This window comes from Dama dama, chromosome 7 (genome assembly GCF_033118175.1).
Source record: "Dama dama isolate Ldn47 chromosome 7, ASM3311817v1, whole genome shotgun sequence".
NCBI lineage: Eukaryota > Metazoa > Chordata > Mammalia > Artiodactyla > Cervidae > Dama > Dama dama.
This window is the reverse complement of record NC_083687.1, coordinates 24377088-24393208: the sequence shown is the minus strand read 5'-3', so window position 1 is coordinate 24393208 and position 16121 is coordinate 24377088. Positions and strand designations below refer to the sequence as shown.

At 37.3% G+C, this 16121-nt stretch overlaps 1 protein-coding gene across 1 annotated transcript; it reads left to right on the top strand.

Annotated features, from left to right (window-relative positions):
* The first annotated feature begins 264 nt into the window (after positions 1-264).
* On the top strand, positions 265-14435 carry CRISP1 (cysteine rich secretory protein 1). The gene is made up of 7 exons (XM_061146107.1): positions 265-330; positions 4343-4471; positions 9208-9298; positions 10835-10983; positions 12718-12809; positions 12995-13083; positions 14308-14435. Exons 1-7 carry the CDS (start codon positions 265-267, stop codon positions 14433-14435), a joined length of 744 nt encoding a protein of 247 aa, XP_061002090.1.
* The last annotated feature ends 1686 nt before the right edge of the window (positions 14436-16121 follow it).

The following is a 16121-nucleotide window of genomic DNA, read 5'->3' as shown; positions in this document are numbered from 1 at the left end:
TAATTCTCTTTTGTCACACAATGTAACATATTCAGAGACTCCAGGGATTAACATTAACTTCTGTTATGCTCCCAATCAGTTTTCTCTTCCTCTCTTGGTACCAATGACTAGCATATTAAAACCTTGTTCTGATCCTGCAGGTCTCTTTTTGCAAAAAAATAAAAAATGCAGATGCAAGTAAAAGCATTTCCAAAAAGACTTATGACAAAACATTATCCCCACAAGTTGGCAATAGTCTAAAATTATGTTACTTTTCTTACAGGGATGACAATGAAATGCTTCTTGTTTCTGGCCGTTGCTGCTGGCTGCCTGCCTGTTTTGATTATAAAAGTATGTGAGGATTGTATATTTTATGATTACTTTTGAGAGGAGGATAAGAGCTAACTCTGTGCTAGAACTTATTTTGTTGCAGACACTACTGTGAGGATGCTATGCCCAGTAGGCCAGCTAAAGTCCACGGGGTCGCAAAGAGTCGGACATGACTAAAGCATCTGAGCACACACAGGCACATGCCCAATATTCACCTAGTTCTCACCATAGCTCTATTAGGCAAGTACTATTCTTAATCTCATATTACAGAGAAAGAAACCAAACAGAAGAGGTCAAGTCATGTGTCCAAGGTCAGATAACTTGGAAGTGGCAGAGCCTGAGGGTAAATCTAAGCAGTTTGACTTCACAAGCCCATGCCTATATCATTAAACTTCTCTGAATAATTCAAAAAGCTAAAAATGTAGGGTGGGAATTACTTCTTTACAACTGATCCATGCATTTTCCATGACAAAATGGGAAAAATATTGTTTTTTAGTTTTTATCCAGAAAAGGTAAGTATTTCATCAACATCCCAACTGAACTTTCTGATTTATGACTATAACAAGAATTTAATACATCCAAATTAAATATAAAATGAAAAGTGCCAGGACTTCCCTCAAAGTTCAGTGGTTTGGAGTCCACATTTCCACTGCAGGGGGCTTTGGTTCCACCCCTGGTCTGGAAATTAAGATCCCACAAGCTTCACATCACAACAAAAATAAAAAATGAAATATACCAACAGCAAGGAGAGAAATGTGTGGAGCTGTTAGCAATGGAGTCAATATATGATGCTTGAATCTCACTACTTATTAAAAACAAGAATTTCAACATTCACAGAACAGAAATGAAACATTTAATGGTATATAAGAAGAAATAAATTCCGAGTATTTTACAAGTCATCCAATAACATGTACCTGTAAAAAATCTCAAGGATATAAGGAAAATATTACATTGCAATGTACTGAAAATATTTTTTATGATGAACTGGTTAATAGTTTTGTAGAGAAAGCTTCTGACATAGACATCAGAAAGGGGCAGAAAGCGTGCTCCCCCTGCTAGTCTTTAGCCAGATGTTAAATAGCTACTAGCAGGCTGCTAATTAGAGAAAGGAAATGTCTCAAAACTCAGAGTGGCACCAGGCCCCTCACCCATAACATGTATTTTGAGATAATATTGGCACAAGGTGAGTCACTCCGGGGCCATAAGACGATTGACATGATTCTTGAAGAAAGGCAAGTTTCCAAGCAAATATATGGTTTCATTAACATAGATTAGGAGAACAATTGTATGAGTAAAACATACTGGTTTGTCAAGTCGGTTCTGAGTCTTAGGTGGAACTGACTTGAAGACAGAGTCTAGGGTAAATACGTAGTTCATTAACATAGCGTAAGAAAAACATTTCCATAAGAAAAATGCATTGGTTAGCTCAAGATTTGAGAAAAGTTAAGTTCAGGTGGAAGCAGGTGCCATCATGGGATCAGAGAATTTTAAGAGAAACCTTTTAATTTTGTATAAAGAAGGGGGAAAATAATCTGACACTTGTAGTTTGTTTCCTCCTGCCACTTAAGAGAGAGATAAAATCATCTGACACTTGCAGCCTATTTCCTCCACTTGGAGACCCCTAGCCTTGGAGATCCAACCAGTCTATCCTAAATGAAATCAGTCCTGTGGCATCTGGTCCCATCACTTCATGGCAAATAGATGGGGAAGCAATGGAAACAGTGAGAGACTTTATTTTCTTAGACTCCAAAATCACTGCAGATGGTGACTATAGCCATGAAATTAAAAGATGCTTGCTCCTTAAAAGAAAAGCTATGACCAACCTAGACAGCATATTAAAAAGCAGAGACATTACTTCACCAACAAAGGTCCATCTAGTCAAAGCTATGGTTTTTCCAATAGTCATGTATGGATGTGAGAGTTGGACTATGAAGAAAGCTGAGGGCAGAAGAATTGATGCTTTTGAACTGTGTTGTTGGAGAAGACCCTTGAGAATCCCTTGGACAACAAAGAGATCCAACCAGTCCATCCTAAAGGAGATCAATCCTGAGTATTCATTGGAAGGATTGATACTGAAGCTGAAACTCAAATACGTTAGCCACCTGATGCGAAGAACTGACTCACTAGAAAAGACCCTGATGCTGGGAAAGATTGAAGGCGGGAAGAGAAGGAGACGATAGAGGATGAGATGGTTGGATGGCATCACCAACTCACTGGACATGAGTTTGAATAAGCTCCAGGAGTTGGTGAGGGACAGGGAAGCCTGGCGTGCTGCAGTCCGTGGGGTCACAAAGAGTTGGACACGACTGAACAACTGAACTGAACTGAACTGAACTGAACTGAACTGAACTGAGCCTTCCTGCCTGTTACTCTCTCACAATGAATATTCAAGACTGATTTCCTTTAGGACTGACTAGTTTGATCTCCTTGCTGTCCAACAGACTCTCAAGAGTCTTCTCCAACACCACAGTTCAAAAGCATCAATCCCATGATCTTAGTTTTTTGAATGTTGAGTTTTAAGCCAGCTTTTTCACTCTCTTCTTTCACCTTCCTCACAAGGCTCTTTAGTTCCTCTGCACTTTCTGCCATAAGGGTGGTGTCATCTGCATATCTGAGGTTACTGATATTTTTCCCAGCAATCTTGATTCCAGCTTGTGCTTTATCCAGCCTGACATTTTGCATGATGCACTCTGCATATAAGTTAAATAAGCAGGGTGACAATATACAGCCTTGACGTCCTCCTTTCCCAATTTGGAACCAGTTCATTGTTCCATGTCTGGTTCTAATATTGTTTCTTGACCTGCATACAGGTTTCTCAGAAGGCAGGTGAGGTGGTCTGGGATTCCCATATCTTTAAGAATTTTCCACAGTTCGTCATAATCCACACAATCAAAGGCTTTAGGGTAGTCAGTGAAGCAGAAGTAAATGCTTTTCTAGAATTCTCTTGCTTATTCTATCATCCAACAGATATTGGCAGTTTGATCCCTCTAATCTAGTCCAGGCTACTTGCAGTATGATAGGAAAATAGCACCTTATGGGTGTGTTTTTGAAGAAATGACATCCACAGGGGACAGTTTTTAGAGAAGTGTAATGATTTTATAGTTTTGTCTTCTCCCAGTATCCTTAAATTTTTAAACAAAATAGATGACAAGAACTACTATATTTAAGCAAAGTATGACTGAATCCTATCCATTCAGAAACTGTTGGTAGTCCTGTGGTAGTTGAGACATACATAGATACCACTCAAATTATGCCACATGAGTCTTTCACTTAAAAAAAATAATATAAAATACATGTGAATCACACACATAAAAGAATATGTTCTTTACACAAATTAATGCTAACCCAAAATATTAAAGCCATTAATTGTTCTTCTTAGTAAGCTACAGGATAAAAGGTAAGCAAATGAAAAGACTACTGACATATTTTAGTTTGTAGTTGATTTGAATTCTATATTGTATGTACATATGCTGATAGAAATATCAGTGTTTTCTCATATGAATCAGACAACAATGCACAATCTGGGTTGAAGATCCTGAAGGTTTTGTACTCAGTGATGAATATTTAGATTCTCCCAGACACATACCTTTAAACAATATTCAAGTGTGAGTGGTTTATTTGGGATGCAAAGAGAACACTTGCAGGAGGTGGGGTGGAGAATGCACCAAGGAAGGGAAGTCAGTCAGTAAAAGGTATAATCGTATCAAAACATTTTCCACTATGGTTCATATTGCCCAATAAAAATGCCCCAATATGGTCCAAAATACCAATTATAAATCTGAAAAACAATCCTATCATAGTGCACTGTTCTGTAGACTTGTGTAATGTCAGATTGATATTCAAAAGTCCTCAAAACTAATACCGGAGCAATGGAAACTAGCATACTGAGATGTCTTAGAGCGAAAAGTGCTGCAGAGCATTGTTTATCCAACATAAACTATAAATTTATTTCATGAAGTCTACAAGTAACATACTATATGTTACAAATTCCACTTAAAAGAAGCAAGACTAATTAGTAATTTTCTGGTCACAGACAAGACCAGCCAAAGTTTCACATGATACACTCCTTACGGAACTGGCAGCTGTCCAAGAAGAAATTGTTACTGTACATAACACCCTCAGGAGAGGAGTATCTCCACCAGCCAGCAACATGCTGAAAATGGTAAGATTAATTAAACAGCAACCATGATGATGCCAATAATAGTAATGGTGTTTACTGAGATTTTATTAAGTTCTATTTGGTTTCCATATACTAAAAGTCTGGTCTTCACAAATAAACCTATAATGCAGCAGAAGATGAAACAGAGGCTCAGAGGAGATAAGTAGCTTGCCCAAACTCACAGAGTTAGTAAATGACAGAGCCACAATTCCATCGCAGGAAGTGTAATTTCATTCTTAATGGACCCTAGGACAGTATTTCTCAAACTCTAGTATGCTTGAGTCAGCTGAAGAATTTGATGAAGCACAGGACCCTGGACCCCACTATCTGAGGTCTGATTCAGGAGGGCTGAGATGGATACCATTCCAAGCTCCCATATAATGCTGATGCTGCCAGTCAGCATCATCAGTATGGCAGATGCTACAGGTGCTTTAACAATGCATTTGGAGAGGCATTTCACAGTTGTCTTCATTGGGCAGTAGCCCAGAGGCTAAGATGCTCTGAGAATCAAGATGTCCATGTTCTAACCTGGTGGTGCAGCTAGATGAGCAAATACTGGCAAATCCATTTCCCTGTTGCAAACACTAGTGGTAAAGAATTCTCCTGCCAGTGCAAGAGGTTTAAGAGACCTGAGTTCGATCCCTGGGTTGAAAAGATCCCCTGAAGTAGGAAATGGCAACCCACTCCAATATTCTTGCCTGGAAAATCCAATGGAGAGAGAAGCCTGGCGGGCTACAGGCCAAAGGGTCACAAAGAGTCAGACAAGACTAAAATGACTTAGCATACAAGAAAAAAGAAATTGCCTTTCCTCTGTAAACCTGTGGTGTGAGCAAAAAAGTGCTATCAAACAAACAAATGTAGGAACTGTTCAGGTGTATTAGGTGACTAGCCTCACCTATATTATATCCCAGAAGTATCACTCAGGTTTGGGGGATCCTAAACTTGGTTGTTTAGCCCCAGACTAATCTAGAATAACAAGGGTTAGAAATAACGCAGGCTCTGGGAACTGATTCTGGGGACAGTTTTCTTAGGCAAATGACAAAAAAAGGAGGAAAAGAGTAAATGGAAAAATTGATCTTGAAATATATCTCTTGGTCATCTTAGAACCCAAAATAATAAGAGCCAGCAGCTAGCATAGGCATTTTTGCATTGTGAGTATTGTAACTGACAGCATATTATACTTACTACAGTTTGAAAGGCATTCTTCTACAACTTTATTGCATTATTTCATTTAATTCTCTCAATCATCTTGTGATGTAAATGGTGCTATCATCTCTGTTTTACAGATGGTAAATCTGAACATCAGAGAAATTAGGTATCTCATCCAAAGTCTTAAGTACTGGATAAAAACAGATTCAATATGAATGCCCAGCTCCAGAGACCAGCTCTTAACACTTTACCTTCCTTAGGACAAACAGGGTTCAAAATCCTCAGTTGCCAGATGAGCAAATAACTGTAACTAGGAGGTAGTGAAGAAGTTATAGAGTGAACAGAAAATATAGACTCTGATTTCAATGACTTTATTATTGTGTATTCAAGGTAAATAGAGAGGAAATATTAGAACATAGTATTGAATATATGGGCTTCCCTAGTAGTTCAGCTGGTAAAAAATCTGCCTGCAATGCAGGAGACCCCAGTTCAACTCCTGGGTCAAGAAGATCCCCTGGAGAAGGGATAGGCTACCCACTCCAATATTCTTGGGCTTCCCTGGTGGCTCAGACTGTAAAGAATCTGCCTGCAATGCGGGAGACCTGGGTCCAATCCATGCGTTGGGAAGATCCCCTGGTGGAGGGCATGGCAACCCACTCCAATATTCTTGCCTGGGGAATCCCCATGGACAGAGGTGCCTGGCAGGCTACAGTCCATGGGATTGCAAGGAGTCTGACACAACTGAGTGACTAAGCACAGCACAGCACTGAATATATAGAACATATAAAATTAACATATTTAAGTGTTAAGATGCAAAGGTATGAGAGATCAATAATATGATAAATTAAGTGCCCCAGTAAAACTGAGTAACATTTTAAAAGACAATATGGGAGTTGAGTTTTTCCATAAATAACACATAAGGCATGGAGAGAAAGGAACTGATAGAATTATAGCAGAGCTGAAAAGCCAATCACAAATGCCAGGCAAAGATTTTCCAGAAAAGAAAAACAAAAGTTTCTGCACATAAAGTTGGAATTTTATTTAAACAGAACCATTTGCTAAAGCCAGAACTTGTAATTTTGCTGCAATAACCATACATACTTACTTTTGATTTAACTTATGTTGTATAATAAAAAAATTTGTATCTTACCAACATTACTCAGAGGTAATATCCCAAAGAGCTTCCTCAAAGAAGTCTGAACCACAGACTATTTGTGATTAAGGTTTCAGATGCTTTACATAATAAGATAAACATGCTCTGAGATGGAGATTAGCATGTATGATGTTTATTGGGGAACAATTTCCAGAGATCTGTGGATGTGGATAAAGAAGCAGCATAGAGTGTACAAAGAAGCTGGGTTGTGAGTATAGGCACAACAGAAGCCTCCATAATCCCATGGGAAACGGTACAACTAGGACGGCTCCGTAGACCTTGTCCTGAGTTGGAGAGAGGTGGCGTGGCATTTATAGTTACTATAGCTATGTGCTTGTGCTCTTAGATACGTGCTGCCCTAGGGAAGTAAGTATGCTCATGAATAAGGACAATATTTGTTAAAAAGGACAGTAGAGCTTTCTGTGGGCAAGACTCTCAGCTCAAGAGGAAATAAGTGTTTCAGTTCTGAAAGTGATCTGGGTATGGGCGGTGCATCTTAGCATGCACAATGAACAGTCAGCAGTAAATTAGCCAGAGAAGTTCCAGTTCTAAACACTTGGTAACCTGGTCATAATAGGCACGATTTTATATTTGTGAGTCCAATGATGTTATTCCCACTGCCAGGAGATATTATGCCCTGATGAGATGTTTTATGTCATCTCTACTTTTTTAATTAGATGTATCCATCATTGAAATATATCTTACATCTTTTTTTTTTCCTTTTCTTTCCTCAAGGGCTAGCTTTTTTTTCTTTCTTTCTTTCTTTTTTTTAATTGGAGTATAGTTGCAATGCTGTGTTAGTTTCTGCTGTACCACAACATGAATCAGTGATACATACATATCCTCTTTTTCTGGATTTCCTTCCCATTTAGGTCACCACAGAGCACTGGGTAGAGTTCCTTGTTTTACAGTCAGTTCTCATTAGTTATCTATTTTATTTATACACAGTAGTGTGTGTATCTATCCATCTATATCTATATACATATATATGTAGTGTATGTCTGTCCCAATCTCCCAACTCATTCCACTCCTTGGTATCCATATGTTTGTCTTCTATGTCTGGGTCTCTATTTCTGCTCTGCAAATAAGTTCATGTATACCATTTTTCTGAATTTCATGTACATGCATTAATATATGATATTTGTTTTTCTCTTTTGACTTACTTCACTCTGGAAATACATCTTTTCTTGCGTGAAACAAGCAAACCCAAAAAAACCACATTTTTACTTTGACCCTAAGCTAAGGAGTTACTTGATTAACCTCACAATTTAATCAATTCATCAGCCTGCAGGATAATTCTATAAAACTAACACAGATGGCAGCCTATGCATATGGGATAAACTTCTTCAATGGCAGGGAAAATATTGAAAATCCAAGTTAAGGCATTGTTGAAAAATTCTTTTCAAGAGTAGCTGGATGATTTATATAAAAGCCCATAGTAAACAAGAAATGCTGCAACTTTTTTTTCAGTAATAATGTGTTTTGTGCAGATTTGGGGACAATCTTTTAAGTGGATGTACATAATGTGAGAATGATAGAATGTTCGGGAGAACATTTGTCACCGTCCCGTAACAAGGGATGTAGACTTTCTGCCTTTCATCTTATTTGGAGAAAAACCCAACAAAATGCTTCAACTTAACACAATTGACACACGCTCCAGAGCCAGAAGAACTTTGATTCCAATTTTCTTTCTGCCACTTATAGATTGTATTATCTTGAAAAGTTAAGCAACATCTCTGTGTCTGTTTCCTGATTTCCAGATGGGGATAGTAAGAGTGATTCCCTTGTAGAACTGCTATGAGTAAAGATGAGAGAATACACGTAAAAAATTGGTGACAGATCCTTGCATGTATGTTAGCTATGATTTGCTATCATTATTCACAATTTAGATGGAGCTATGTGAAGCTATATTTGTTTCTAATCACAGCAATATTTATTTATCGAGCATGTAGCATAAGATTTATTATATCATATTTGTATTACATAGATTATTCAAATTAAAATCTTAAAATTTTTGAACAAACTATTGTGTATGAATTATGGGGCATATTTTACAGATGAAAAAACTGTGATTCAGAGAGATTTAACAATGTGTCAAAGGTAAAACTATTAATAAATAATGGGATGGATTTCTAACTTGTCTGTTTTAATGGAAGCATTTACTTAAATGCTAATATTTCAGAAAAAGAAGCTACATCTGAATATTATTATCAAGTTTTGATCTTGTAAGTTCAAGGGTTAAAACAATGGACTGAAAGATTTGTTTTCCTCTTCCAACCAAAATATTTAAGAGAGGTGCTTTCAACTAAAATATTTAAGAGAATTCAATTGTCAGCCTACACAATTGAGAATATTGCTAGCTTTGGATTTTTAGAAAGAATGAACTAAAATCTTATAGAAATGTTATTAAGGCCATGTGTCTGTATTTCACTTGTAGAACTGGAGTGAAGAAGCCGCACAAAATGCCAGAATGTTGTCAAAGGATTGTGAGCTGGTACAAAGCAATGCACTCAAGAGGCGAATTACAAGTAGGTATACAACACACCTTTTTGCTCGAAAGTCCTCTGGAATTGTTCAGTAACCTGGTAAGGATAAGTTAAGTCATCTAGCATGTATTTACACTTATCCCATAAATGGCAGTGAATTGTGACTCATAGTACTGTTCCATTGCTGCTCATTTTTAAATTTGGATATTCAAATTTTCAAATTCCTGATTCTGATCACCAAAAGAAAAGAGTCAAAGCTCTCAATATCATAGGATAGTTGAATGCAACAATAACAGATGAAAAGCTACATGGCTAGAAGGTTTCCACTCCATGTAGTTATTTTGTGCATGCATGCTAAGTCACTTCAGTCGTGTTCACCTCTGTGTGACCCTATGGACTATAGCCCACCAGGTCCTCTGTCCGTGGGATTCTCCAGGCAAGAATACGGGAGTGGGTTCCTCTCCATGCCCTCCTCCAGGGGATTTTCCCAACCCAGGCATGTAGCCCACATCTCTTACATCTCCTGCACTGACTGGCAGATTCTTTACCACTAGCGCCACGTGGGAAGCCCATAGTTATTTCAGCTACTCACAATATTACCATGGGACTATATTTAGCTTTGGAATGAGCTATCTTTATTTGAGAAGTGAGTCATATTCAACTCTATGGAGCTGCCCATAAGAACAAGTTTAGATGATCAAAACTAAACCCATCTCATGGCATATATATTAGGTAGATCACTGCTAATTTCCTGAAAAGCCATTAGTGTCTCCTACACGAGCAGACATTAATAACACTCTGTATTTAAAGATTTTGGGGCATCTTTACTCAATGCTGTTAAGCTGTGAATTGGCAATATGAATCTTCCCTGCTCCAGAGAAAGGCAGTTTACTACCAAACGTCACGTTTGATTGAGAGCCCATATCACAAGTGAATGGATGGCCAAATGAGCAAATGTTTATTTCAAGGTCTTTGCGTGATGAATACTTTGTGTGGTTGCTTTCAAGGCATGGACTTGGTTACAACTCATAGATTGCTCTGATTGGTTTCATCTTTCTCCATCAGCTTGGACATGGCAGAAACTAAAATGTTGGTTCATCTGACTTCCAAGCTTGCAGATCATTTCCTACTGTCAAGTTTTCAGCAAACCTGAGCACCACACATTTATTCATCAATGAGAAAGAAAATTGTTAGCCAAATACAGCTGAGTTGGCCTCCTCTTATCAAACATTAGTAGACTTCCCTGGTGGCTCAGATGGTAAAAGCGTCTGCCTACAATGCAGGAGACCTGGGTTCGATCTCTGGCTTGGGAAGATCCCCTGGAGAAGGAAATGGCAACCCACTCCAGTATTCTTGCCTGGAAAACCCCATGGACAGAGGAGCCTGGTGGGCTACAGTCCATGGAGTCACAAAGAGTTGGACACGACTGAGCAACTTCACTTTCCGTTTCCCTTTCACTTTATCAAACATTGCTTGGATGACCAGTGAAACATTTCTAAAATAAAAGTGAGGAAAGTATCCTTGTAAAATGTTTCTAAGCTTCATAAAGTATAACCTAGTCCTTTCTCCTCCTCTTAGATACTTTTTGTGGAGAAAATATGCATCTGACAACTTATCCTATCTCATGGTCAAATGTGATCAGGATCTGGTACAGCGAGTCTAAATATTTCCAGTATGGGGAGTGGACATTGACCGATGATGACATGACAACTGAGCATTATACTCAGGTAAACTGTGTGCTGGCCAATATACCTATTAATTAAGTGACTCTAAGGGTGTGTGGAAAATAGGCAAATAAGAACTATGGGAAATCATTCTACCCACTTTTTGCAAATTTACAGTCCTCAAAGATACTTCTTAACTTTTAGTGGGAAATAATACTTGGAAACCATTATCTGGGATCTGGGTATGTCCAAGGACTTCTTTAGTTTAGAAAAAACTAAAGAAGGGGTTGGATAAAAAGGCTGAACCATGATACCTTCAAGAGCTGAAGGAGATGAACACAGAGGGAAGGGCCTTATCATTGGAGCCATATTAACTATTATAAATGTTACCTTGTATTTTGAATGTAGTAGAAGTCATTAAACAGAAGAATGATTTAACCTAATTTGCATTTTTAAAATACTACTGGGCTTCAGTGTAGATAATAAATTAATTCTACAAAAATGACTTTGAATATCTGAATCAGGTGATTTATTTTCCAGCAAGATGTAAGTTAACAAAACTCATCCAGAATGGATAGATTTAAATATTTAATATACAAGAAATACAAATGATAAAACAGTGTTATCCCCCAAGCAGAAGACTCAGCTGTGACACAAAATCTGTAATAAAATACACTACAATATTGTAAAGTAATTAGCCTCCAACTAATAAAAATAAATGGAAAAAAAAATCTACTCACTATAAAACCTACTTAAGATTAATGTTAAAAGCTTACAAAGATAGCACATTTAAGAAACATAGACTTAATCACTTATTCTAAAGCAAGGCAGACATTTCTAAATAAAGACTAGCAAGTAGAATTCTTCTTCCTTATTATTATTATTTTTATTTACCTGGCCACGTGGCATGTGGGATCTTAATTCCCCAACAAGGGATCAAACCCATACCCCGAGCTGTGGAAGTGCAGTCTTAACCACTGCACCACCAGGGACATCCCAATAGCATTCTTATTTTAAGATCGATATCATTGGACACAAGGGGTATGTGCCAGGAATCCTAGAGGAGTATAGCATTAGACCATTTATTTATAATTTATGCTATCAGAGGATAAAAAAATTATTACTCAGAGAGCTAAAAATATGACAATGTGAGACAACAATTCCTACTTTCCTTTTCTTTTAGGTAAAAGTAGACTAGACCCACTATTTCCATCAAAAGAACATGAGCTCTTATTACTCTGAAACAGTAATTTAATATTTCTTCTTCCAAACACTTGAAAGTTTTTTTTTATTCAATCCCCACGATATACCTATGATGTAGAAGCTAGTATTATTATATTTCATTTTACAAATAATAAAATGAGATTTCAAGACATAAAACAAGCTGGTAAATACCATCCCACCAGGAAGTAGCAGAGATGGATTTTGAACCTGACTCATTTTTTTCTCAAGGGCCAACTCACTGTTCTCCACCATGCCACTTTTTTGATGATTAAGCAAGGTTGCTGCCATGTTCTAATTTTATGCAATCACCAAACAGTCTTCATCATGTTACTATATTTTCCATACAGATTTGATAAGAAGAACATAAGTCAGGGTCAGTGATGGCACCCAAGTATGCATAGGTATGCATGATATCTAGACACATGGGAATCCGTTCCTATGACCTCCTAACAAGCCATGATGCTCAAAGCATCTTAAAAGCATGTGTTTATTTTCAATCATGGATAACAATATTCATATTGTAATCATTTAGCAAGCTACCAAATTATTAACATAATAATCTTATCTTTACAGGTTGTTTGGGCCACTTCATATCTTATTGGCTGTGGCGTGTCATCATGTCATAAAGGAATTCACTACCTGTACATTTGTCACTATTGTCATGAGTATGTATTACACTGTTTTAGTTTCATGTAACTTTTAGAAATACATTTCCCTTAAATCATCTAGTTTCTCAAAATATCATTTGTTTTAAATTATTTTAACTGATTTTCAAGAGTGAGTAAAATTTTACTTGCATTTTTCAAACAGGAATTTTATTAGACCACTTTTTTCTTTGTTCTTTTTTAAGGGGAAATGATCCTGAAAAGAAGAATGTACCTTATAACAAGGGAAGTCCATGTGGAGACTGTCCAAATAACTGTGAAGACAAGCTATGTAGTAAGTTTTACATCTCAGTGTACTTAATATTAATTGTTGATTTGGGAGCCATGGATCATGAAAATCAAGCATTTAATAATATTACAATTTTCTATAATATTGCTTTTTCCTTAATCATCCCAAAGCAAATAATTAACATTATCTGGTTTCCTTTCCCCCACTCCCAAAGTGACCCAGGAGACCAATGATTAAATCTATTGGATTGGAAATTAGAACATTCAGGTCTAAACTCAACTTTCCACCCTAAAACTTAAAGTTCTCACCCCATAATAAGGGCATCTTGGATAAGATGTTACTATAAGATAACTTTTTCTCTGCTCTTTGTATAAAGAGTTTCTTGGCTCTGTTATCGCAGCCCTGAAGTTAGACACCTTGTTTTCATGTTCCCAGGGTTCTCAGGCTGCTCTTTGGCCACAACCCCTCTACCTTCCTGTCCACTTATCAGAGCAGGTGGTAATTTTTTACTGAGTAATCCTTATGCTTTTAAGTTTCCATGGACACATTGGAAGACATGAGCTGATGATCATACTGTCTATTTACTGTACATCATTTTATTTCTTAAGTAAATCTTAGCTAAAATGTAGTATTAACTAAGTGGGTTCCAATTCCATGTTCATTTCCTTAGATAACAAAAGTGTCTTTTTCCGGAGTTTTCTTCAGGCATAATTTACTAGTCCATGGGGATATGTTTATAACTTAATTTTCAGTAAGTTTATAGAGAAATAATAAACCTCCCACCCCCAACCAAAAAAAAATATCCTTTATCTTCAGGTTTGGAAGACTAAAAGGTTTATTTTCCTTCACCTGACCAGTCCATTCCATTTGCTTTTAAAGCAAGGAAAAATGCAATCTCTTTTCCTCTATCAATATCTCTGTCTCTCTTCTCCTTCTTTTCCTTCTTCTTCTTCCTGTGACTTTCAGTAACTCATTTTTGAAAATAAATGTAGCTGGAGAAAGATAAAATACCTACTAATTATCTTTGCTACAGGGTAATGGGATAGGTTTTATTTTTTATCCAAGAGACAAAAGCAATGTCTAGAATGGAATGAAAAATGCCATAGAAGTAAAATGAAGAGTAGAAAAGAAAAAAAGTATTACTTAATAATATTGACTCTATAACACAGAATATACATCTCTTAAGCCCTTTACTCACCTATGAATGCACGAGAAGATGAGAGATGAGTTTTTGAGTCAATATGGTGTAACCTTGCTTTTCCCTTTCAGCGAACCCCTGCATCTACTACGATGAATACAATAACTGTAATACACAAACTCAACATCTTGGCTGCAAACACCTGTCAGTTCAACGACTCTGCAAAGCTAGCTGTATGTGTCAAAATGAGATAAAATAGCCTTTGTTATTTGCAGCTGTAATGTGCTGCTGGATCATCTTTGACCTTCCTTTGCTCCGGCAGCTTCTGATGCATTTCAATTCGTTTTAATTACACCTGAGATACTAATTTTCACTAATCATATATAAGTGTTAGTCACTCAGTCGTGTCCGACTCTGCGATCCCATGGATCATATATGGGCATTAGTGTATTTACAACAATGCCCTTCATTCTTATTCTGATACATTGTGAAGCAACATTGTTTTAAACTTTCTTAAAACTGGAGTGAAATATGATTGATGAAATGTGATAGAACTATGAAATATGGAATGAGATATGATTTAAATATGAAAGAGTTCAACACCTGCCTCATATTTAAATCATGTGATGTCTAGTTCTCAGGTTGACATGATTCAATGGATCGGATAACTGATTCAGTAAAGTGTGCTAAAGGAGGGTCTTTCCCTGTTTAATTCCTTCTCCTGCTTTCCCAGGCCTCCAACTTCCCTTGTATTTGAGTTCCCTGCACAATTAACACACACTAATAATTCATCTCTTCTTAACTTCACTTCTACCTTAAATCAACCATTAAAATAATCCACAGAGCAAAGAGTCCAGTCTCATTACTTGAAAGGCAAATATTGGTTAATGGGAAGTGGTTTGAAGGTCTCACTGTTTCACTGCCAAATCTATACACATTTGTAAAGCAGGGCAAGAAAACTGTGTGAGTGCTTAATTTAACAAAATAAATATTAACATGGATTACATTCAAGGGGTAATCCATACATAGAGGATATTCCCTCCCTTATTTCCAACTGAGCTGGAATATTAAAGAAACCTAGTGAAGTGTATGGTTACAGAGAGAGCACAGTATGTGGTATTTTTTTCGTATATTTTTCAGGTATTTTTTTGGTAAATGTCCTCTTTCTTTCTGAAAGTTTATATAAAAGAAAACTCCCTAGGTTTTTATCATTTGTCATACCAAGTAAAAGAAAGAAGCAGTAGAAATAGTTTTACTTCAAGGCTGAAAATTTTTTGTGTTACCCCAAATGAGCTTCATACTGCGAAATATCTCCTCGTAGCTGTGACACAAACATAGTGTGCTGAATTGAAACAAAGACACTGCCAGATATTTCTCCAGCAATGATGAGTTTATTCAGAATCAGCAGAGAATTGTAATTTGGAGTGGGCAGCTATGGGGAGCCACATGCAAGTCCCCACTTGGCAAAGAAGGAAGGTGCCTTTACAGGGAGGAAAGGAACCAGGGAAGACTATAGTAAACAGAGTTCAGGGCTCTTTGTTGGAGAGTCTTTGAAGGAAGGAAGAGGGAGCTTTCTTTTTCTTGGTGGGCTCTGCTATCGCTGCAGGGCATGAAGGCTGCCCTGACTCTACTTCATTGAGGCTTTTGTTTATGAATCTTTCAGAAGTGCAACTTTTTGACTACTTCCCAACATCACTCCAATGACCCCAGCTTATCAGGAGTGTCTGTGGACACAGCGGCACTCTTCCCTGTAGACTTGAAATTTCATGGTATACCCAAGGTCTATGTCAGGGGGAGTGTCAAGACTGGACTCAGGAACTCAAATACATTGTTCTATTAAAAACAAATGTATGTGAAGATAGCCAACACTCTGTTTATGGAATGTGTATCACTTTAAATATACTTGCTTTCACTTAGAAAACAAGTGGTTGTGTATGTGTGTGCA

Excerpts from the sequence above, each read along its gene's own strand:
- CRISP1 (XM_061146107.1), top strand. The coding sequence starts at position 265 with ATGACAATGAAATGCTTCTTGTTTCTGGCCGTTGCTGCTGGCTGCCTG. Across the intron at positions 10,984-12,717 it reads CAACTGAGCATTATACTCAG|GTTGTTTGGGCCACTTCATA; the intron begins GTAAACTGTGTG and ends TTATCTTTACAG. Across the intron at positions 13,084-14,307 it reads CTGTGAAGACAAGCTATGTA|CGAACCCCTGCATCTACTAC; the intron begins GTAAGTTTTACA and ends TTTCCCTTTCAG.